The 24,325-nt window shown below is 37.7% G+C and overlaps 1 protein-coding gene across 3 annotated transcripts in view; it reads left to right on the top strand.

Moving 5' to 3' along the window:
- Positions 1-24,325, top strand: part of FOCAD (focadhesin) — a 232,601-nt gene that overhangs the window by 133,451 nt on the left and 74,825 nt on the right. For all 3 annotated transcript variants that reach the window (XM_040963884.1, XM_040963886.1, XM_040963883.1), the window contains 5 exons: positions 2,463-2,597; positions 6,071-6,121; positions 7,358-7,441; positions 14,019-14,142; positions 22,685-22,870. In XM_040963884.1, the coding sequence (XP_040819818.1) occupies positions 2,463-2,597; positions 6,071-6,121; positions 7,358-7,441; positions 14,019-14,142; positions 22,685-22,870 (580 nt within the window). The remainder of the gene's footprint in view (positions 1-2,462; positions 2,598-6,070; positions 6,122-7,357; positions 7,442-14,018; positions 14,143-22,684; positions 22,871-24,325) is intronic.

Here is a 24,325-nt window from a genome sequence, read left to right as displayed (position 1 = left end):
GTCTCTTCTCAAGGCTCGCTATCTCTTAATGTGATTCTGATGACTTCCAGCCATGGACATTTCTTTCCTCTATGGATTCCCTTGAAACTATTTTCAGTTCAAAGTAGTACAAAATCAGTCAGGACTGGGAGTGGGCCAGGAAGGCTGGGCTGTTACACTCATGGGTACACCTGAGTCTTGGGTTTGAAGTAAGGCCTGGAAGGGGTCTACAGGGAGTCCCTGATTAGGTCATAGCACCCACCAGTACAGGTAGGAATTGGGTATGTAATTAGGCTGTGGCACACTTTAGCAAATGTGGAGGCTGGATCTGTGGGTGGGCCTGGGTGGGGTTTTTGAGGGTTGCGCCAACTAGGTCTCGGCACCCGCAAGCACACATGAGATTGGGTCTGAGGCTGGACAGGACTGTGTTGGGTTCTACTGCCCACTGGCACACGTGAGAGCCAGGGCTCTTAGGAGTCAGCCTGGTGGGTCTACTCTACCCAATTTGAACCTTGGGAAATACCACATGGAAGTTTGATCTGGCCTAAGATCACATGTTGTGGGACTGGGCTGCCCCTGTTGGTGACTCTGAGCAAGGAAAGACAGCAGACTGGATGCACATTGAAAGACAACTGGCCTCTCTGATTCTATAGAGGACCTCGAGGGTCTCACCAAATATGGAAAGAAGAGCAAATTGAACAATGCTGCAGGCCAAAGTTTTTACCAAGAATTTAAGGCTGTGAACATACCAAAACAGATATTTACAGTTGGAAAGTAATGGGACATGGTAGCTTACACATGGCACAAAGATGCCAGTGCCAACTGAGAACAATCAAAACTACTCAAGGAACATACTCAGGACATTTCTTACCCATTGAGGAGCCCTGGTAGGAAATCAGGGGACCATCTCTGACCCATGGCAATGAAGTGATCTGGCAGCAAGGAGCTGTGCGAAATCTCCCCTGCCCTGCTGTCACAGGAGGGAGAGCAGGGTCTTTTTCCTCATCTAACTCCTGCCCACCACCTGCCAGTCCCTTCCCATTCCACTCAGAGCATGCATATGTCTGAAAACCCCTCACTTATGGAACAAATATTTAAAAGTAAATAAAATTAAGAAGTAGTCCAAAATCAAATCATGTACCTTTTTGTCTTCCAACAATTTGCAATCCTATAATATTTCTCTTTTCAATAATTTGAAAGTTCTTCATAGGCTTAGATTATATTTCGTATTATATTGCTCCTCCTGTGTGTTACTTTGGTCGTGAAGTTGGTGGTGAATTATGTTGCCTTTTTGGAAGGAGTTTGTTTTTTTGTGTACAATACTGCTAATGTAGAATTGCTTTCATAGTAAATGTGCCTGTTGCTTTGCCTGAGCAGTAGTAATGTCCTTAGTAAGTGCTAGCTGAATTCAAATCCATGTAGTAGATTCCAAATATCAAAAGCTGTATTTTTCTGCTGTCTCATCAAAGGTAGAAATGCAGAATACTAAGCCAAGTTTGTTGAGAGAGAATTCTTCTTGCTGTCCTTTCTTTTCAGTATTTGCATGATCTGTACCCTTGATGTATATGTTATTCCTCTTAGACAGTTTTTACTACTTCTTATAGGCTTCCTAAGTAATTTGTAAATAAATTGTTTCTATTACCTGCAGTTTAAAGAGATGAGTCTTTTTAAAAAATACATTAATGTTTATTTAATTGATCCTTGTTGACACTCTTTTAGCCTGAGTTTTAAAATTTTAGTAAAATGTTAGTGAAAAACTTTGCTGCTTTAGCTTGAATTGAACTGCAGAAGACATATGAAGCAAATATTAAAATGAGCCAAAAAGCTGATAATTTAAGAAAATCAGGTGAAGTTAAAATGACATAGTATTTTTGGTTGATCTTTAGATTTATATAATAGCCTCTTCAAAACTATGAAGTGACTTTTACAACATTGAAAATTATTGCTTTTTATTGAATGATAATTATTCTACTTCCTTTAAAACCTTGTGAAGTTATTGATTTTAGAATGCTTGACTTACAAAAAGTTAACAGCTCAATCTTTCTGGGGGGTTTAGGAAATTGTATAACCTACTCTTTCCAATGGGCTGGAAAACTGCAGGAATTGTTTACATTCAGATTTAGAGATGCACTAGTATTATTCTGTTCTTCATTATTTTGGGAAATGATTCTTTAATAATAAAGTATATAGCTAATAAAGTTAATCTTCCATGTGAACAAGTGTGTACACACACTTTGTGTGTGTGTGTCTGGTCAGAGAGAGATTGAGATTGATTTTTCTTATTAGCTCAAACAAAATAGTGAAAAAGCAATTATTATGGGTTTGAATACTTTCTTTTGAGGGAAGATACCTTGTAAAATCTTAACTTGTTAAATGTTCTTCCTCATTTCTTGTTTACCTGATATAAGATTGTTCTCTTTAACTAGCAGCTTTATGTAAGTTGGGGATTTGCTTGGTAATAACCTTTAAAATTTGCTTCACAGGTTGTTTGCATCCGCTCCACCTGGAATGCTCTGTCCCCAAAGCTGAGCTGTGATACAAGACCCCTCATTTTGAAGACCCTAAGTGAACTGTTTTCTCTGGTTCCTTCTTTAACAGTGAATACAGCTGAATATGAGGTATGCATTTGGAACTTATTCACATAAAATATACCAAGTTTTTGCTATGAGAGTTTGTTAAAGATTTCACAAAGTCAGTATATTTCAAAGTGTTTTTAAACTGGTGGAGTGACTGAGACTGCTTTGAAACCACTTTGTTAGTGCTTTTTAGCTAAAAAAATAAACTACAACTTTAATAAAGGCAAGAAAAAGTTCTCCAGTTTTATAAACTGCTCACCATTTGTAACTGTAATGAGTTGAACCACTTGGTTTTAAAGTCTTTATGGTAAGATTGTTGCTTAACATTTACTTCATTGTTTTTTCTGTTAACTCTAATAGCAGTTAACGGAGTTAGAGGAGCAAATTACGTTTGTGTTTCTACTTTTGTAGGCCACATTCTTATACATATTCACATTTTCTTCCATTTCTTCAAAAAACAGCTGATTTTTACTTGTTTTGATGAACTTATAGTTTGATTTAACGTCTCACAGGCTTTGATAAACTAACATTCTGAAAGTTTCCATCAAGATTAGCAGCAATTTCAAAACTGGTGACCTATTGAAACCACTTCAACGAGTATCTCGGAGCATGCCCCACATGCGGGACTTGGGGTGGGTGGGAAACCGGGTGGGGCTTCTCCCTCAATATCCCCCTCTACCTCAGATATATGAAGGAAACAATATGGAAATAATAGTCTTACCCACTTTCCTGTAGCCCTTGACCCTTTATGCACAAATTAACCATGTAAAGATTGTTAAAATAAAAAAAAAGATAAAAAAAAATAGTCCCTTACATGTTTTAGACTGGATAGGATTATAGTATAGTACTTCCTTTTGTTTTTTTTAAAAAATATTTGTTTATTTTAACTTGAAAGTTAGAGTGACAGAGAGATAAGGAGAGACAGCGACCCTTCCTGCTGGTTTACTCCACAGTTAGCTACAAAGTCCAGAGCTGCGGTGGTCTGAAGCTGGGAACCAACAACTCCTTCTAGGTCTCCTACATGTGTGCAGGGATCCAAGGCCTTGGGCCATCCTCCACTGCTTTCCCAGGCAGGGAGTCAGATTGGAAATGGAGCACCTGAGAGTTAAACCAGTGTCCATATGGGATGCTGGGCTGCAGGCAGAGGATTAGCTTCATTTGCCACTGCATCAGCTCCTAGGGTAATTCTTCTCATCACTGCCAAACTGCATAATAAAGTCAGTGTTCCTATTCACTGCCACATACATAATATATATTCTGTAAATATTTGTTGACCAAATTATTAAACAGTACAAAGTATTTTGATTTAAGTCTCTTAAGGGCTTTTGTTAAAATATTAAAGGATCAGTTTGTGATTCCTATACTATGCAGTTCCCTACACTCTTGTTTTGTGGGCACGGTTCATTGATACTTGCTGTATATTTTTACAGAGTCTGTAGAACTACTGATAACAAACTAAGCTAACACTAAAAACTAATGTAAGGGTATTTTGTGTATTTGTTTTCTGTCTTCAGGGAATAAAATTATATATATATCTCTGTATGCCTTTGAGTTATTCAAGTTTTATTATAGGGGAGCTTATGAAGTATATCTGTGGCTGCAAATTATCTTTGCGGTTGATTTTCCTTTTCCTCCTTGGTTTCACAGCTTCTCTGTGACTGTCTCATATTGATTTACTTTCGTATTATGTGATGTTTAGAACTCACCTGTTGTCCAGGCACACTTCTTCGGGAATTGTTCTGTCCATCTGTTTCCTCCCAGTCTCTGAGCAGGTAGATGCGCACACAGGAGGAGTCTCAGTGATCTCCTTCCCTGTGGAAGTAGGAATAAAGAAATGTAGAGGGAAGATTTTTTTCTCCTCCTTTTTCTCTCTTCCTCTGTGTCTGTGTAGAGAATTTATTTTAACCACTTAGAATTTATTTGGATATGAGTCACTGCAGTTGAATTTGTTTTTTTCAGGGCACTTCTTATTTAATTTGTTCACATACTCACCTCTGTGCTGTTTGCCTAAAATAAATGAAGTCCATTGTCTTCTAACTAAGCCAATAGGCCTTTCACAATTTGCCTTTACTCTGTAGCTCTGTGTCCTGTACTCCAGAAAAATTGACCTTTGTGGCTTTACTGTTTGCTTCCGAACTTTTGTTTCTGCTGTCTATAATACCCTTTTCAATATTTTAAAATATGTTTAAGGAAACAGTTATTTTTCACGCTTATAGTCTCTTGAGAGTTTTCCTATAAGAGTAGCTTGTAACTTCCAAAATTCTTTAACATATTTTTAGCACATTTATTTCTATTGTGTATAACAGATAAATTTATGTATATTATCTTTTCCATTAAATTCTAAATTCCTTGAAAATAGAGCCTGTAATTTAATCATAGTGTATCTTCTGGATTGCTTAGCACAGCAGTTGGTATGTTTATTAATTATCTTCACACATAGTTATTAAAGCTCTACCAGGTCTTAGAGGTGCTAATGAGTAATCATGGTTACTATTATTGAGTACTTAGTAAATTTCTAGCACTGTTGTAGTTACTGTATACCAGTTCTACTATATGTTATGAAATATTTTGTATTTTATAGCTAATGAAATTGATATCTTAAGAGGCCTATCCACTTGTTAATCAAATGTTTATTGACAATCTATTATATTCTTAGCAAGTAATTTCCCCAAGTTGTAATTACTAAGTGAGAGCTGATGTCTGAACCTAGGAATCTGTGGCTGTTTAACATATCGTCTTCTGCTATGCCAGGGTATCTTTTGCTACCTCTCAGATATCCAAAGGCGGACAGAAGAATTCGATGTGAGGAATGATATTATAATGGCACTTGATGTTAATCACAGAACAGTGAATACTTGATAGAAAAAGTAACATTCTTAAGAGAAATCTAAGAAAACCTCATTTACCTGTAACTATTAGACTTGGATCTTAGTGGATACAATATGTAAAGGCAAGAAGGTTATATGAGAATGTATGATTTGGAATGGCAAGCCATTATATGTGATTGATATGAAGAAGATAAGTGGGAAGAAGTTGCTTTTATACTCAATCAATACTGTCATTGGTAAGGAAGTATTCTGAACCTGACAGCTCTGTTTTGGAAATGGCAGACATAGTCACTGTCCAAGGAGTGTATAGCTTAATAGGGAGTTATACCAGGTGCCAAAGCGTGCCATGTACAATATGGTGATTTGGACAAAGGGATACTTTTCTAAGTAGGGAATCAAGAAGAGTGACATAAGAAAGTATTATTTGTAGTGGGACTTTAGTGGTCAATATAAAGTGGTCCGGCGCCTAAACTCACTGATTTTAAAATCTCAGTGTATTTTAAATATCTTATGTTTAGATGATCTGTTTTTGAGCAGTTTCAATTTATAAATGATGCATTAACACAGACCAAGTCAATTACTGTTGGGAAAATTTAAGAAGTGAATTAATTTTGGTGTTTTGTATTTTTTTGTACTCAATTTTACTTTTGTTTTAACCTTTTATTCTGGTGTCTACTGATTTTTCAGAGTTTTAAAGTTCAAGTGCTCAGCTTCCTCTGGACCCAAACTCAAAATAAGGTACTGTCGCAAGGGGTAATGAGGAGTAAGAGCAAAAGCTGGAGAACGAAGTATTGAAAAAAAAAAAAAACACTTTAAAATAAAAAGTATAAGTCTCCTGCAATGATGGTTTATAGACTCTTAAAAAGTGTGATTATTTGTAAATTTAAGTTTTAAGAACTCTTCTCAATTTCTTTACATGAATGTATTCTCAACATAAAATGCACCTAACACTTTTCAGACTGAGAGAGGTAAGAGGGACTGCTGACATTAATTCCTACTTTTACTGTCCTTCATTTTTTTGCTTTATGCCACTTCATACAAACATGTAAAAATATAGTGCATTTTGTTTTTCACTTTTTAAAAACAGGTTTATTTTGTTTTTATTGCAAAGTCAGATATACAGAAAGGAGGAGAGGCAAGAGAGGAAGATCTTCTGTCCATAGATTTACTTCCCAAGTGACCCAATGGCTGGAGCTGAGCTGATCCTAAGCCAGGAGCCAGGAGCCTCTTCTGGGTCTCCCAAGTGTGTGCAGGGTCTTGAGAGTTTGCACAATCCTTGATTGTTTTCCCAGGCCACATGCAGGGAGCTGGATGGGAAGCAGGGCTGCTGGGGCATGCAAAGCAAGGACTTTAGGCACTTAGGTTACTGCCCTGGGCCCTTTTACTGGCTTTTTACATGCAGGAGAATAGAAAAGAGAATCTAAGAAATGTTATGTTTGACTCCATAGTGAAGGAGCTTAGCTTCAAAAAGCCAATTTCCATGTAGGTAGCTGGAGTCTCAGATAAACACTCATAGTGTTACTATTAAACCATACTACTTGGGGACCTGAGCAATGATTAGTTTTTTTTTGTTGTTTGTTTGTTTGTTTTTTTAGTGGACCTGAACAATTGTGATTTACTTTATGTTTAAGGCAAACAACATTTCTTCACCTTTTGCCCATTGCTATTTTCTTTATATTTTTAATTGATACAGACTGTTCTGAAAAATATTTGCTATGATAATTCTCCCAGTGATTCTAGTTTTCCTCTCAGGCCCTTCTTATTCTTCTCTTTTCAGTATATTCTTCTGAAATGAATATAGAATTAATTGTTTTTTATGTGAAATTTCTAGAAAATGCGTTTTTATTCTTAGGCTCCAACACTATTTCCAGATCAGTGCCTGTGAAATGTTGGGGTTAACGGGGAGGGGTTACTTCCTCCAGATCTGGTGTTTGTAATGTTATTTTTAATTTGCTTTTGTTCTACCCCACCTAGGACCCAGTTGTCGCAAATGCTGCATACAAGTCGCTGTCCCACTTTAGCACAGGGGAACATACCATCCTTCATCTGCCTGAGCAGGTAGGCATGTCTTTTCTTCCACTGATGTGTCCATGTTGGGATGGCTTTCGTGACTGTTTTCCTTCCTCTGAGGAGAGCTTTGCCTGAAAACATACTAATATATCTCTCTAGATATGTTATGCCTACAAAATAAGAATTTATGTTTAGGATTTAATTTGTCAGAGATAACGGAAGTCATAAGTTTCATGGATAGTGAATTAAAATTTTTGTGAAGAGAGTGAATATTCCTATAGTGCAAATGAAGCCTTTTTAAGACGCCTGGATATATGATTTGGTCCAGAAGATCCTTACTACCATAGCAACCACTGTGCATTCAAATTAGTACACTGCTTGAGACTTCATAGGCTAAGGTTTAATACCACCTTGGCAGCTAAAAATCTTTGTGACAAATGCCACAGGAAAAAACCAAGTCTACTAGTCTAGTATGAAATGCTGTGCAGATTAGCTGCAGTGTGCTGGATGAAGGAGGAAGTGCTCTGTTAAAGGTTAGCACAGAGGATAATATTACCTTAGTTATCAGACCAAACTAAGAAGCAGTTTGCATTATCTCAATCAGATTTAAATTCTTTTGTCACATTAAGGAGTTCAGTATCATTCTATATATAGTGCCAGTACTAATCAATTACATATGGGTATTTATGAAATTCCTTTAGAGTATATGGCAAACATTGCATTACATGAAGTTATTGCATAATATTACCTAGAATTTGTCCCAAAGGTTGAATGATGGAAAGGTTTTGTGTGTTTTCTGTGGGATTCTTGTGTGGTAAAGTAGGTTTGGCTATTTCTTCTGAATAGGGTCTATACAGAGAGTAGATGCCAATTGGAGACAGATAAACTGTTTACTGAATTGGAGTCACCCATGTAAAAAAGACTGAAAGTAGATCCTTGTAAAACTCTATCTTAAGTAAGGCACAATTCACTGTATTATTGAAGAGTCATGAAGATAGACTGACAGGTTGGTCATGCAGTGATCACAAACAAAATGGTTCAAGTAAAGGTGTTCACCACCTACAACTCAAAAACGTGGACCTGCAGGCTGTATCATGGTGACTAACAGTATCCACAATTATTTACCAAAAAAGAGAGACAAGAAGGACTGCTACTTGTCAATGTGGTGTGCAAATTCACAGTAATAGATTAGCTACAGCATCTGAGAAGCTTCCTTTTATTAACACATTATTATTTGTTTGAGAGGTGGAGAGAGCGAGTTCTCCAATAGTTGGCTTGCTTCCTAAATACCCACAGTGACTGGAAACTAGGAGCTGGAAATAGACCAGATTTTCCATGTGAGCAGCAGTACCCACATACTTCAGTCATCACCTGTTCCCCCTAGGAGTCATTAACTTCCAGCATCCTAGCTGGAATCAGGAACCAGAACCAGACTTCAAATCAGATACTCTGATATGGGGTGTAGCTTTTATTATTTTAAAAAAGTATTCCCTCATTTGCATGGCTGCATAAAGATCTTTATTTTATTCCTGAAATACTCCAACTGAAATAATAGTTCTTATTAAATAACTCATATGCCTTGACTGCTCAGTGTCTACCTCTTTAAATGTTGACATGCTTATGCTTTTCCAACTTCATGGTTATACTGCATTTCCCATTATGTCTGTTAGAGTTTTATTCAGGTAAAGTCTATTCTCAGTCCAAGAACAGAGATTTCATTAATCTAACTCTTCTATGTCTTCTGATTCCTGAATAGCCAATAAGAAAAATTTTATGCCTTTCATGATCCATAGCTTAGAGTTGGACTTCTGTGTTTGGAAACACTTAGAGAGAGAAAAGTTATAGAAGAAGCTATGATATTTATCCTCTTATGGCTGTGCTTTTCAAGCTGTCTCTTTCCTCCCTCCCAACATCTTTTTTGCCTTGCTCTAAGCTTACCCTTCTGGGATATGACATACCCTAAACAAAGTAACACTGGCTCTCCAGTGTGGATATTCCCATCTGATGTTGAGAGGGTATAAATAGTGTGAGAGTGTCTCTCATTCTTAGCCTAATCTGACAGAGAACGTGTCTCTTCTTGGAGAGTAAGTGTGCATTGGATATGATACCATGTACTCCTTTTTATTGATTACTACCTTTTATTTGATTGCTTGAATATCTAGTGACTGAGAGTCCAGGCAATGTCACTGTGTTTATGTTCCAGACTATTTCTGAGAAATTAACAATATAACCAGTTCAGTATTCCATCTTGGTTTTTTCAGTAATGGCAGTGGGGTGAGGTAGGTTCGTTTTCAATTAAAGCCTATATTCAACTGTTTTGGAGATTCCTACCAAGCAGAGATTTGTATAATGTAAAAAGCAAGGTAGCTCTTTGTTTTTGGAGATTACTCACAATGTACTGAAGGCAGTTGGCTTACTCAAAAGATTAAGATTACCTGTAGACTTTTTTTTTTTTTTCAGTAATGTACATCCTGTTTGTCTCTTTCCTCTTGTAGTAACTTGTGAAATAAACTTTGAGTCCATTTCACAAGGAATGAAAAAAAACTAGTGACTGCTTTTGTGGTGTATAATTTAGAAGATAATTAAGTTATACATTTTATTTTTCTTTAAGAAATATTTCCCGTTGACTGATGGATATTAATTTAAACTGATAACTTCTTGAAAGCCAACAGAATAGTAGAAGAAAAAAGAGTAAGAGGAAAGGCAACCTTCAGAAGGAAAATTGATCATTGAATGTAATGGTAAAACTAAAGTAAGATGGAAAATGTCATTGGGTAGTAGATCTCAATGGGATACCAAATGTATCAGGCAGTTGAATATCCGATTCATTACCATGTCTTTTTTCTTTTTACCATTTTTTTAAAATTAGGAATTCCCATTTGATTAGAAGTGATGGTTATTAAATATTTACATAGGTTTAGCAAACAGAATAATAAGTTCTAGGCTCTATTATGTGTGTCAAGGCTATTGAGTGAATGAATATATCTTGTTGGTTTATAAAATATGATTGTTAATTAAAACATGAAAATCTAAAATTGTCCCCCAAATTAGGGGGACTTTCTAAGGACCTGTTGATTTTAATATTAAAAAATAGTCAAGTATGAATGTTCTCTTGTAGCTTGTATTTATTCTGTTTGTTTTAACTGTTTCTCCTATTCTGCCACACACACACACACACACAAGGAAAAAATAGCTAAAGATACTGATACTTTTTTTCTGGTTAAAGAAACAGAGTGGATAAACTTAGGTAGAAGGTTTTCATAGGTCAGAAGCATATATAAAGAAATCTGACTTGAGTTCTTTAAAAACATTCTGCTATTTAAAAATCAGGCATTTTGTTATAGCAATCTTCAGGTAGATTGTTTTGTTGATTTCTAGAGTTAATTTTAGAATATAGAAGAGCTCGTTATGCATCCTAGATTGGTATAAATATGGTATAACCCATTTGGCTTTGATTTAAGTGAATGTCACTGCATTCATCAGAAGCTGTTTCTGTTTTTAACTGAATGTATGCAAATACTTCTTGTGTTCCAAATAAAAATCTCGTGTTTATGTACCATTCTCTGAATTTTCATAGGTTACACATATGGAAAAGTGGATGAAAGGTTATCAGGCTAAAAACCCACAGCTACGTATATGGCATGCTAAGCTTTCCAGTATTGAATTTGAAGCCTATGTGAAAAGTAATTTGTTATTTTATCTTAGTCTGCTATTGATGTTTTTAATGAATTTTAGTATGATTCCAAGGATATTATTGGTATGTGCATATGTTGTAAATATAATGAAATTCTTCCCAGCTAAAGTAATTGTCAACAGTTTATCACTATTTTTAAATTTAACCTTTCTTTGTTGTTTTAGTTGTACTCACATTGAGCTTATCCATTTTTTGTGCGTGTATGAGTGAAAGAATGAGATTGTGTTAACATAGGAAGCTGAAACAAATAGTTCTTTAGGAGGTGAGCAGAAAAGAAAGATGTATAGGAACCAACATCTAACAGTAACTGCTAACTTTCCCAGGAGAATCAGCTTTCCTTTGAGGAAAAATATAATGAAGAGGTGATTTTCCACTGTAAGGATACAGAATATAACATTTATGTTTAAAGTCCAATTCTAATTTATTTGTTAAAGTTAATGAATATTTAATATACAGACATATACTGTTCTTAGATAAATATACTTAAATTAATATAGGCACACAGTTGACATATAGACAATGTAAAATTAGACAATTTGAGCAGTGGATCAGTTTTCTACGTCCTCAGCTCTTTAATGACGCTCAGAATGATGGCATGGATGCTGTGACTCATTTTAAATAGGGCGACTGAATAGAATGACTGGGTATGAGAGGCCATATGTAAAAATGTTCATATCCCTTCTATAGAAAATAATTCTGGAGACATTTTGATTATTTTAATACTATACTTAACCAATTTGAATTTCTTTGTGGCTAGCTTTGTCAGAAGCATGCATTGTCTTTTCTTCCTTTAAAAAGTTGCTTTATTGACATATAATAAACATAATAAACATATTAAATATAATATGTAATATTATATATTATATATATTATATATATATTATATGTAATAATATAATAACATAATAAATATAATAAACATATTGACATATAATTCACATGTCATATGATTGAACTATTTCATTGTGTGATTATATAATTTATATAGATATATTCATTGGCTTTGTACAGCTAATGAAGAGCACAGTTGAATTTTTGAACATTTGTCCGTCTAAAAGAAACTTTATTAGCACTCCCTATTGCCCCAGGCCCTAGAGTCACACATCTCCTTTCTGTCTATAAATTTGCCCATTCTGGATTTTTACATGATCATAGATCTTAATTTAGAACATTTGGATACCAGGAAGTGAAATTTTAGGGCTCTATATGAAAATTTCCTTTTATTGTTTTCCAAAGGTATTATGGTGTGTAAAAATTCAGGAAGGAAGTCACACAGATACAGAACTCCTTTCTCAGGAGTTTTTTTTAAAGATGTATTTATTTTTATTGGAAAGTCAGATATACAGAGAGAAGGAGAGACAGATGGAGAGGAACATGTATGTCTGCTGATTACTCCCTAAGGGGCCACATAAGCCAGAGCTGAGCTGATCTGAAACCAGGAGCCTGGAGCCTCTTCCAGGTCTCCCACAAGGGTGCAGGTCCCAAGGCTTTTGGCCATCCTCAAATGCTTTCCCAGGGCACAAGCAGGAAGCTGGAAGGGAACTGGGGGCACTGGGCTATAAACTGGCACCCCTATAAGATCCTGGCATGTGCACTGCGAGGACTTCAGCCACTAGACTACCACACTGGGTGCTAGGCCCGGAAGATTTAAACCTATATGCAAACGAGATGCCTGGAAAACCCTGCTTGTTACAACCAAAAGCTGTCCAGACATTTCAGGGTTTCTCTGATATGTGGTGTTATCAACAAACGCTATCATGCCATATCTGAGACACACCCAGTTGTTACTTTTGTGAGCTGGACTGGTACAGCTCTCTGAGAATTAGATGCTCAATATTCGATCTGAATTAAATCTTCTCTTGGAAAGCCTTGCCTGATCAGGTTGATTTTATTCTTTCTGTGCTAGTGAAGAGAACTCTAGTTATGGCTGACGGGCTTTATTGGAGTGGAGATTATACTTAAGAGAAGCATTTTCTTTCTGTTTTCTTTTATCACCTGCAAGAATACTGAGAGTGCACTTCTTAAACTGAACAGTTCTTTGGGGACCTATGGAGAAGGCAGTCTGCAGGAATTGTTCATTATTTCTAAAAATAACTCCAGAAGTCAGGCTAAAATGGTAATGACTGGGTTCTGGCACTTTATGGTTATAGCAACTGTTTTTATATATTTTTATTTCCTTCCCCAATGCTTAATTGTCTCCATGTGGGCATCATGATGTTATGTCATTGAAAGTATTAAAAATTTAATTAATTGCTTAACAGTTACATCTTAAACTACAATGGTGGTAACCCTTTTATATTTTTTATTTGTGTTTCAAGCAAATCTAACTAATCACAGAGCAACCACAAAGTCTTCCAAGTACAGATTATATCAAATAAAGTATAGCTATCAATTAAAGATTTTAATTTTTATAAATTTAAAGCAACAAACTGACAAGTTTCAAAAAGGCATCAGTGGAAGTATTCTCTCATTTTCTAATTTCCATAATTATTGATAGGTTTGAATTTTTGTCAGAAATTTGGTTGAATCATGAATTTTGAAAATACTCATCCTATGCATATATTTAATTAGAAGTCGTGGAAGTTCATTAAATTGAATATATTGGTGTTTGCATTTTATTTTTGATTGGTGTAGAGTTTTGTTAGCTTTCTGTAGTAATCATTGCTTATGTTGGTATATGATGATTTTCTTCGTGTATTGCCAGCAGTTCTTTACAGGGATTCAAGATTGTAAATAAAAAGATGATTAGAGTTTATTATTTAATTAAACTGGAAAAATGAATATATATTTTAAAATAAATGTAATGTGTTTTAAATTGTAGAGGAATGGAGTCTTCACTCATTTTTAAATCTTGACACAAAAGGACAAAGAAAAGATTCTACATAAGGTTTTAACGTTACCCTTTCTAACATCTTAAATGTGTCATTTCAGATCAGACCAGAAATCCCTGTTCCTAATGAGCTAGATGAAGAAGAGGAGGAGGATGTGGATCTTTCAGTCCCTGGCTTTTGCTATCTCAACCTGTTGTCGCTCACTGCCCCCTCGGTTTTGCCAGGTGATCCTATTTGGTGGCAGAGAATTTTTTCAGTGATTTTACATGTCTGATTGTATTCTTTCATTGTGTATATGTGCTATAACTCACTCTAATACTGGGCCTGTATTTTTTAAAGGAATGCTTTTGTTTTGGAACTGTTTCTGGTAGTTACGTTGTTCTAAACATACCATGAAAACTGCTAAAATTGAGCTAGAAACATAGTTTAAGCAACCATATTTGCGCTGATGATAAAAATTTGCTTCAAAAGCTAAAAATTTATTCCACAAATTTGCAGTGGGACTGTCCAGGTTACTAGTTAAATTAATGCCTTTTCATTACAAAATCTAAATGAAGAATATTGTTAGAGTATTCAGAGATTTACTGGCTAGTTCCATCATTGTAAGTGTGTGACAGGTGGGGATCTTGCATTTCACCTCTGGAGGCTGCTCTCCAATTCTCCCCACAGCATTTGTTGAAGAGATCAAGCTCTTTCCTTGTGTTATTTTCAGCTCTCCTGTCAAAGGTTAGTTGGTTCACATGTGGGCTCCGTTCTAGGGTTTCTGTTCTGTTCCATTGATCATCTTCTCTGTTTCTGTGCCAGTGCCAGACTTTTTAAGACCACTACCCGTAGTATGTCTTGAGGTCAGGAATTCTGATTCCTCAAGCTTGATTTTTATTTTTCAGGATATCTTTGGTTATTTGTGATCTCTTTTGTTTCCAGATGAACTTTTGGCATCATCTCTTCTACTTCTGAGAATAATGTTGTTGGAATTTTGATTGGGATCACATTGAATCTGTATATTTCCCTCAGTAATATGGATATTTTGATGATATTGATCCTGTTGATTGAGGAATATATTAGATTTCTCCATCTTTTATTGTTTTTAATGTTTTGTAATTTTCATTGTAGTGCCTTTTCATATTTTGGTTAGGTTTATTCCAAGGTGTTTAACATTCTTCTTTGCTGTTTCTTTCTCTTCTTTTCAAACATTTATCTATGTTGGAAAGGCAGGTTTACGGAGAGAAGGAGCTAGAGACAGTAAGATCTTCCATCTGCTGGTTCACTTCCCAGGTAGTCACAATGGCTGGAGCTGAGCTGATCCAAAGGCAGAAACCAGGGACTTGGAGATTCTTGTGGGTCTCTGACGGGGTTGCAGGATCCTAAGCCTTGAACCATTCTCTCTTGCTTTCACAAGGCACAAGCATATATCTGGAAGGGAATTGGAGCAGTCAGAACATGAGCTGGCACACTTCTGGGATTACAGTTTATTCGAGGCAAGAATTTGGCCACTGAGCCATCGTGCTGCAGCCTTCTCTACTATTTCAAAAGGGACTGTAGTTATGAGTTTTTCTCAGACTTGGAGTTACTTGTGTATGCTAGTGCCATTGATTCATGCTCATTAAGTTTTTTGTCCTGCTTCCCTGTCAAACTCTTATGAGTTCTATAGTCTCCTGATTGAATCTTTCAGTTCACCCATGTATAAAAACCTGTCACTTGCAACAGGGATAATTTTAATTCCTCAGTTCCAATTTGAATTCCTTGAGTTTCTTTTTCTTGCCTAATAGCTCTAGTGAGAATTTCTAATATTTTGCTGAATAGCAGTGGTGAAAAGAGACATCTTTGTCTAATTCCAAATCTTTGTAGAAAATCTTCCAGTCTTTCTCCATTCAATATGAATCTAGTGTTGATTTTTTTATTTTTAAATTAAAAAAAAAACCTTTTATTTGATTTTTTGATGATGTTTATATACTTGATCAGGGTGGAATGGCTTGAGGGTTAGGGAGAAGTAGATGCGATCATTGTTTCCAAGTTTTCTCTTTCTGCTTGCTGCTGGGGAAAGGGAGGAGAAAAAAGGAGAAGCCATACCCAGCCTCCCAACCACCTCAGTACCCAGGGATGAGGAATGGCCTCCTAATAACAACCAGGGTCCCTGATGTGGCGCATGCTCTGAGGGTTCTGTTCAAGTGGCTTCACTAGTTCTAAAATGCTGTCAATCTTGTTGACCCAAGAATGAGGAAACCCTTCCAGTGTCCATTGGTTTGACATAATTGACCCTAGAGGCTTCATTTGGCTGGATATTTGCTGTCATCGTTTGGCTGTGGTAGTTGTCCAATTTGTTCTGTTCTCCTTCTTTTACTATGGTGCCAGATGTTCTTGCAGACCCCAGTGGTCTGCCATATCCTCCATATGCATCTGGGCCGGCCTTCTGTCCTTTCCACTGTGGAGGCTCAATTCTGACACATGAACTCCACAGAAGAGCCACCAGTCCTAGAAATGAGACCACATGCCCCTGCACGCCCCCACCTGTGCCATTGCTGAACCCCTTCAAGCCCATGCACCAAGTCCATACAAACATGCTCCTGGGTGGCCAATGAGCTGCCACAGGTGCTCCAGACCATCCACCAAAGGCCCACAGGACCCTCCCAACCCCTGGGGCCTACGGACCCAGCAGTCACCGCAGAAGCGGGCCCAAGGAGATGGACTAAGTGACCCGGGTCCCACCAGATTCATCATCCCTGTTGCCCACAGACCTATCACCCACTGTGTAGACAGGCTCAAGGACCCGGGTTGTGCAAACTGGGCCCTGCCAGACACCCTGCTCCCAAGGCTCATGCACCAGTCACCTACCATGAATGTGGGGCAAAGAACTGGGCCATGCAAGGTCCACTGGATCCCCCTCCCCAGTGTGTTGTGGGCTAAGGAGTTGACTAGCACTCGTTAAGCCGAGCACTACAGGGAGTGGGTTTAGGGCTTGAAGCACCTGGTCTAATTGGACTCAGTTGTATCCAATATGCGCTAATGAGAGTGTGTGGGGCTGGGGGAAGAGTAAACAAGTAGGGGGAGAAGAGTAAACAAGTAGAGGTGAAAGGACAAATAAAGGAGAGACTTCAGAGAGACTTCCACCATCACTGGTCTCCTGACAGTGCCTCATCCCCAGACCCTTGCCGTGTCCACGTTACTGGCTCTGCTGGCCGGAGCATCAGTGCTTATGGATTTGGTCTTCACCATATCAGCAGGTGCATGGACTTGATCCAGGCAACTTGAGTCTTGTTGGGCCCCTTGTCCCCAGGGTTCATGGACACAGCACCCATTTCACCTAGACTGGCATGGCTTGCCTCCCATCACCAGATGCTTCAGCCTTGCTTGATCCAGCCTGCAGCCCCCTGTTGCCTGTTCCAAACTCCTGCTGCTGGGTGCTGCAGCCTAGTCTAGCTTAGCCAGCCCCCTATCCCTGACTTAATGTAAACTTGCTAGTAGTGTGACCAACCCACTATGTCCTGCAATCTGTCATGGTGCTTGCATCTGCCAGTGGATGTTATGAACTGGCCCAGCCTAGCACGTCCCCAGTCCTGACCCCATGTATGCTGGTGGATACTGTAACCTGGCCTATTCTGGGCTGCTCTTTGCTTTGGTTTTTGCACTCACCTGTAGGGCCTTTGTCTTGCCAAAGGAGTTCCCCAACCTCCTCTATCAGGTCTTCTCCCAGTGGCAGATCTCATGCACACTGGTGGGTCCTAGGCTGAACTGGATTTAGTCCACATCTTGTCCTGGCAGGAATAGCGTCCTTTCCAAAATGGCCCATACCCATTCTAGTTCTTGCTATTGGGTGTTACAGCCCAGCCATAGCTGGCCCATGACCAGACACAGCTCTCACATGGTTCAGCAGGAGCTGAGACCTAGCCCAGACTGTTCTATACCCACCCTGTCTCTAAAGAGTATCAGTGGGTGCTGGAGTTTAACCCATTCTGGAGCTCCCCAGATGCAATACACACCCATGCTGGGGGAGCCTGTAGCCATGTTCAGTCCAGTCAGCTATCCCAATTATGGCTCTCATGCTCACCAGTGGGAACCCCAGCCAGTTGGGATGTTAGTATTGAATTTTACATTAAGTTGCTTTGATTGTATTGTAGGATGTTCCTACCATGTCTGTCTTGCTTAGGGTTTTTAGCATGAAGTGATGGTAGATCAAGTGCCTTCTCTGCATCTATTGAGATGAGCATATATTTTTATTCTTCAATTCATTGATGTGGTATGTCGTATTTATTTATTTGTGTATGTTATTATCTCATTGCATGCCAGAGATAAATATCCCACCTGGTGTGGGTGAATGATCTGTCTGATAATTATTGGATCTTGTTGGCTAGTAATTTGTTGAGGATTTTTCTGTGCATGTTCATCAATGATATCAGTCTGTGGTCTGTTTCTCTGTGATATTTCTGTCTGACTTTGGTATTAAGGTGATGAAAAAGTTTGGAAGAATTGCCTCCATTTCTGTTGTTTTGAATAGCTTGTGGAAGGTCGGGGTAAGTTCTTTAAATATTTGATAGAATTCAGCAGCGAAGCCATCCATTCCATGGGCTTTTCTTTATTATGAGGGATTTAATTACCGATTCAGTCTCAGTCCTTGTTACATTTCTATTTAGACTATTAATTACCTCATGATTCAGTTTTAGTTGACTGTATGAGTCCAAAAATCTGTCCATTTTTTCTAAGCCTTTGTTGGCATATAGTTGCCTGTGAAAGTTCCCAATTATTCTATGTATGTCTGAGGTATCCGTTGTTATATTTCCCTTTTCTTCTCTGATCCTATGGATTCCTGTCTTCTCCCTCCTTTTTTTGATTATTTGGGAATCTATTTTGTTGATTTTCTCAAAGAACCAACTCTTTGATTTGTTGATCTTATGTATTGTTCTCTTTGTCTCTATTTGGTTTATTTCATGCCTTATTTTGATTTTTTTCTGTAAATAAATTTATTTATGTATTTATTTTTCTTTTTGGTTTCTTTGGATGTATGGTTAGCCCATTTGCCTGCCCCTTATGATTTCCTGAAGTGAGTAGTAATTGCAATAAACTTTCTCTTAACATGGGTTCACTGTATCTCATGAGTTTTGATATATTATGTTGATTCCTTTATTCATTTCAATTTTTTCTTCTTTGATTTCTTCTATAATTCATTTTCTTTTTAATTTAGCCGCATCTTGTTCAGTCTTCAAGTGTTTGCATATCTTCTTGGAGTATTTTGACTTGTTGGTCTCTAGTTTCACTCCATGAACATCTGAGAAAATGTGTGTTATTTCAATTTTTAAGAATTTTCTGAGGCTTGTTTTATGTCCTATAATGTGATCCATTCTGCAGAACGTTCCATGAACTGATTAAAGAAAAAAAAGACATAATCTGTAGGTTGGTAGGTTCTGTGGATATCAATTAAATCCATTTGTTTTATTTTCTGGGTAAGCCCCATTGTTTCCTTGCTGAGTTTCTGTCTCATTGATCTGTCCATTAAGGTTAATGGGATTTTAAGGTCCCCCACTATTATTGTATTCAAATGTTTTTCTTCCTTTAAATTTATTAATATTTATTTCACATAGCTAGGTGCCCTGACACTTGCTGTGTATGCAATTATTATGGTGATTTCTTCTTGTTGAACAGATCCCTTAATTATTATGTGGTATACTTTTTCATCTCTTTAAAATTTTTTTTAATGTTTTTTACTTTGAAGTCTTATTATCTAATTTTAGAATGTGGCTATACCAGGTCATAGGTAGTGATTTGTTCCTGTCATTTTAACATTGCTTTTCTTTTCTTTTATTTTATAAAATTTTCAGATTTTTCTTTTTTATATTTTAAAGATTTTTTTTTATTAAAAAGCAGATTTTCAGAAAGGAATATCTTCTGTCTATTGGTTCATTTGCTTACTGGCCACAACATCCAGAGCTGAACTGGCCTGATGCTAGGAGCCAGGAGCTTCTTCTGTGTCTCCCACGTGGGTGCAGGGTCCCAAGACTTTGGGCCATCCTCCCCTGCTTTTCCAGGCCATTTGTCAGGACCTGTATGAGAAGTGGAGCAGCTGGGACATGAACTGGCATCCATATGGGATCCTAGTGCATACAAAGCAAGGATTTTAGCTACTGACTGAGCCATTGTGCCCGGCCCAGCATTGGATTTCTCATTGCTTAATTAAAATTTCCTTTGTGGTTTTATTAAGATGTTCTCTAAATTTCCTTTGGATTTGATGTGTGTTCTTTTTCTCTGTAGCACATTTTTAAGCAACATTTATGGGACAGTTCTGGTAGAGGGGAAGTCTTTCAGTTTTTGTTTGCTTTGGAAGAATTCTATTTCTTTTTCAAATAAAAAGGAAAGCTTTGTTGCATAAGGTATTTGGGGCTGATTATTTTGCTTTGTTTTGTTTTAGGAACTGAATTATGCTACTATATTCTTTTCTGGTCTGTAGATTTTTCTCTGAGAAGTCAATTATGAGTCTGGGGTTCCTCTAATAAGTTACTTGACTTTTCTTCATGTTCAACTGAAGAGAGCTTGATTATGATGTCCTGGATCCCTTCTGGTTGAGCTTGTTGGGAGTTGTATGCCTTGTTTAGAAATACTCATCTGCCCCTATTCCTATATGCTGTATACAGGAAACAGTAAGCGGTCACACATGAGACATTTATTTATGGAGTATGGTGATTTTTATTACTTACATTTTAAGTTTTATTTTCTGATTATTAAAAATTATTAGATTTTCCAAACCTGATCCCTTTTAACCAAATTGTTTTTAAATAATAGGCAAGGTTCTCCTTTGTTCTATTTTAATTTTTTTGAATATTCATGAATGTGCAATTCTAATTTTTAAGAATTTAATTTGTAAGTGCTGTGAAAACAAGAATTGTCACTTATTTTCTCAGTCATGATCACACTAGCCTATAATGCTGGAAGTTCCCCGTTTCTTCCCTCTCTGCCCCTTTCCCCCTTTTGATCCATCATGTAGATTCCCTGAGCAATTCAGCTGAGTGCATGCATGTTTATTTATTTCTTGTTTTGAGAATTGTTTATTGCTTATTTCTTAACTGGGTTAGTTGTTTCAATATTGTTAAGTTTTTTTTTAATTGTTGATGTATTCTAGGTATTAATCCTTTGTCAAGTTGGTAGCTTGCAAATATTTCTTCCTGACTTCTGAATGTCTCTTTACTCTTTATTTTCCTTTGCTGTACAGATGCTTCTGAGTTTGATATAACTCCATTTATTCAGATTTGCTTTTGTTGCCTGGGCCTTGAACCAAGAAATTTGGTTGCATCAAAGAGGGTTTTATATGGCAGGGACAGAATATGTGTGTAAGAAATGCTCTAGGGAATATTTAGTGCATTTGATTTAATCATGGCTATTTAAAGGAGACTTCAGATGTTCCTGTTCAGAATGAAATTCCATGGCAGTAAGGTGGATGCTTGCTTTTGTTCCCAGAAGATGCTCACTCAGTGGAATTCTTTTTGTTTTCTGCTTTATACAGTTCTTTTTAGATTTAATGTATTTTGTTTATTTATTGGGCATCTTCTGGATGGCACTTAGGAAAATAACACATAAATATAAATCTATGGTCTTAGCATGTATTTCATTTGGGTATCCTTTTGTCTTCTGTTCCCACATTTCTGTGTTGATTTATAGTAAATAAAATGCCAAACTTTAAAAATCTGGGACTTACCAGTGTTGGGGGAGCCTTTTTTCTTCCACACGCCATTTAATTATTTATAAGATAGTTTGTGAGCCACACACACACACCTAAAAATCAGCCTGTTATGGATTAGCCTGTGGTTGCTTTAGCTGAGCCAGACATAACGATTTTGTGGGTCTTATATGGCCTGTGGGCTAGACATTCCCCACTATTGGTTTAAAAAGAAGAGATACAAGTTAAGGAATATGAATAGTACTTCCTACTTAAATAATTATGATAGCATTGTTAGAGATTGATGTATAGTCATAGAAGATTCTCTGAAACCACTTAAAGCAAAAGAGATATGCAGTCAAGTTAAAACTGGGGAAGTGTGTTCTAAGTACAAGGATGAGCCAAGTGCAGTTGTGCTGATTTGGGTATCCATTCTGTTTCTGAGTAATGGAAAGCAACCACATGGAAGTATGGTTTTCACACAACAACAGAGATGGTTGATAGAAGACCAGAGAATCAATGGCCATGATCCTTTCCTGATCATGGCTACAAATAGTGATTTTATTCTGTGAGGTATATTTGTGAAGGGTATGACAAAGTTCTGGTTTTAGATAGAGAAAAGTCTGTAAGGGTAGTCCTGTTAAGAAAAGGGACCAATAATGAGTAAGAGTTACAGAGAGTAGGGAAGAGACAGAAAGAGCGTGAGATCTTCCGTATATTGATTACTCTCTAGCTGGGCCATGCTGAAGCTATGTGCCAAAGGCTGATTCCTCTTCAGTATGTGTGACAGGGGCACAAACACTCAGGCCGGGACATCTTCCATTACTTTTTTCAGGTCATTAGCTGGGAATTGGATAGGAAAAGGAGCAGCTGGGACACGAACCAGCACCCATATGGAATACTGGCACCATAGGTGGTGGCTTTACTCATTATACTACACTGCTGCTCTCTAACTCTCACATTTTTAAGTATGAGCAACTATGTGCCATGTGCTAATTTTGGGAGATGAACAAAGGGATGGGAGTCCTTTTAACATGTGAAGTGTGTTTGTGTTAGTTGTTTTTGTATCCTTATGTAAAATTTCTCATGTGACATACCATACTTACAGTTCTTTCATCTTCTTTCAGCTTTGGAGGAATTTTTTACATCACTTGTAAAACAAGAAATGGTGAATATGCCTCGTGGCATTTATCACTCTGCATTAAAAGGAGGTGTCCGCTCAGACCAAGGGAAGACTGTAGCAGGAATCCCCAATTTTATATTGAAAATGTATGACACGAACAAACAACCAGGATTGAAACCTGGCCTTGCAGGTAAGAATATCAAGGTACAGATTTTTTATTTAATGAGTTAGCTTCCATTTTCAAGCAGGACTTCACAAGTTATAGAAGGGCATTGTTACTGCTGCCATCTAGGCTTGGCTGGACCACACTACAAAAATGATTCATCGATTTTAATTGTTGACAAAAATTGGAGCTTGGACCAGGTGAAGGAATGGCCTGATGGAAGAAACAGAAGCTAGTGGAACTTTTGTTTATTTAATTTTAGAAGATTTATTTCTTCATGTGAAAGAATTCAATAGAGAGAAGGGGAGACAGAGGAAGAGTAAGGTGTTTTCTGCCTGCTGGCTCACTCCCCAAAGGGCCCAACAGCCAGGCCTTGGTCAGGCTACACCCAAGAGCACAGAGCTCTATCTGTGTCTCCTATGTGGCTGGCAGGGGCCAAAGTACCTGGACCATATTCTGTGTCCTTTTCTGGTGCCCATATGAGGTGCCAGCATCACAAGTGACAGCTTTATATACTACACCACAGTGTGGGTGCTTGCCAGTGGAGCTTTTAGTGGTGGAATGGAACCAGCATAACAAATTAGAGATTTTCCTCATAGGACATTTTCTGAATTTGGGGCTTATGCCAAAAGCTAAAGATCCAGGTTAATTACAGTGTCTGAAAGGCAGACTCTCTTTCTGTCTTATGGGGCTTAACAGAAATAGACCGTCTAGGAGAATGAGGTTGGAAACAAAGGAATGAGAACCCTAGAGAGAGTGTGAATTTATACTGAAGATCTGCAGCCATTGTCTCTTGAGAGTTTTTACTAAAGCTGGCTGCAGCTAGAAGATAAGCCTTCATGCTTAACCTTAGCAAGAGGCCAGTGCAGGAGGTGGAGAAATGCACACTGATCTTAGCATTCATGTGGTAGTGACATGAGAAAACATTGACTTTACATCTCTGCAGAAATTTCATATTTTGAAAGTTTATCAGATGAGATGTTAAGAAGCTGAGTTGAAAACTTCTAAGTGAGGGCCCGGCGTGGTAGCCTAGTGGCTAAAGTTCTTGCCTTGAATACGCCCGAATCCCATATAGATGCCAATTGTAAGCCCAGCAGCTCTATTTCCCATCCAGCTTCCTGCCTGTGGCCTGGGAAAGCAGTCAAGGATGGCCCAAATCCTTGGGACCCTGTACCCATGTGGGAGACCTGGAGGAGACTCCTGGCTTCTGACTCCGGATCAGCATACCACCGGCCGTTGTGTTCACCTGGGGAGTGAATCACTGGATGGAAGATCTTCCTCTCTGTCTCTCCTCCTCTCTGTATATCTGACTTTGTAATAAAAATAAATAAATCTTTTTTTTTAAAGAAAACTTCTAAGTGTAACTTGAGTGTCCCTCAATCATCCTAGTCTGAGAAATCAAAGACCCAGAAGGTTGCCAATTGAAAATTTTATAGGATGGAGCGGTGCTGGACCCCAGGAATAGCAGTGAACCAGAAATAG

The sequence above is a fragment of the Ochotona curzoniae genome, unplaced genomic scaffold (genome assembly GCF_017591425.1).
Source record: "Ochotona curzoniae isolate NIBS_2020 unplaced genomic scaffold, NIBS_Ocur_1.0 scaffold_3208, whole genome shotgun sequence".
In the NCBI taxonomy this organism is placed as follows: Eukaryota; Metazoa; Chordata; class Mammalia; order Lagomorpha; family Ochotonidae; genus Ochotona; species Ochotona curzoniae.
The sequence above is the reverse complement of the archived record's forward strand: the minus strand, read 5'-3'. Positions and strand labels throughout refer to the sequence as shown.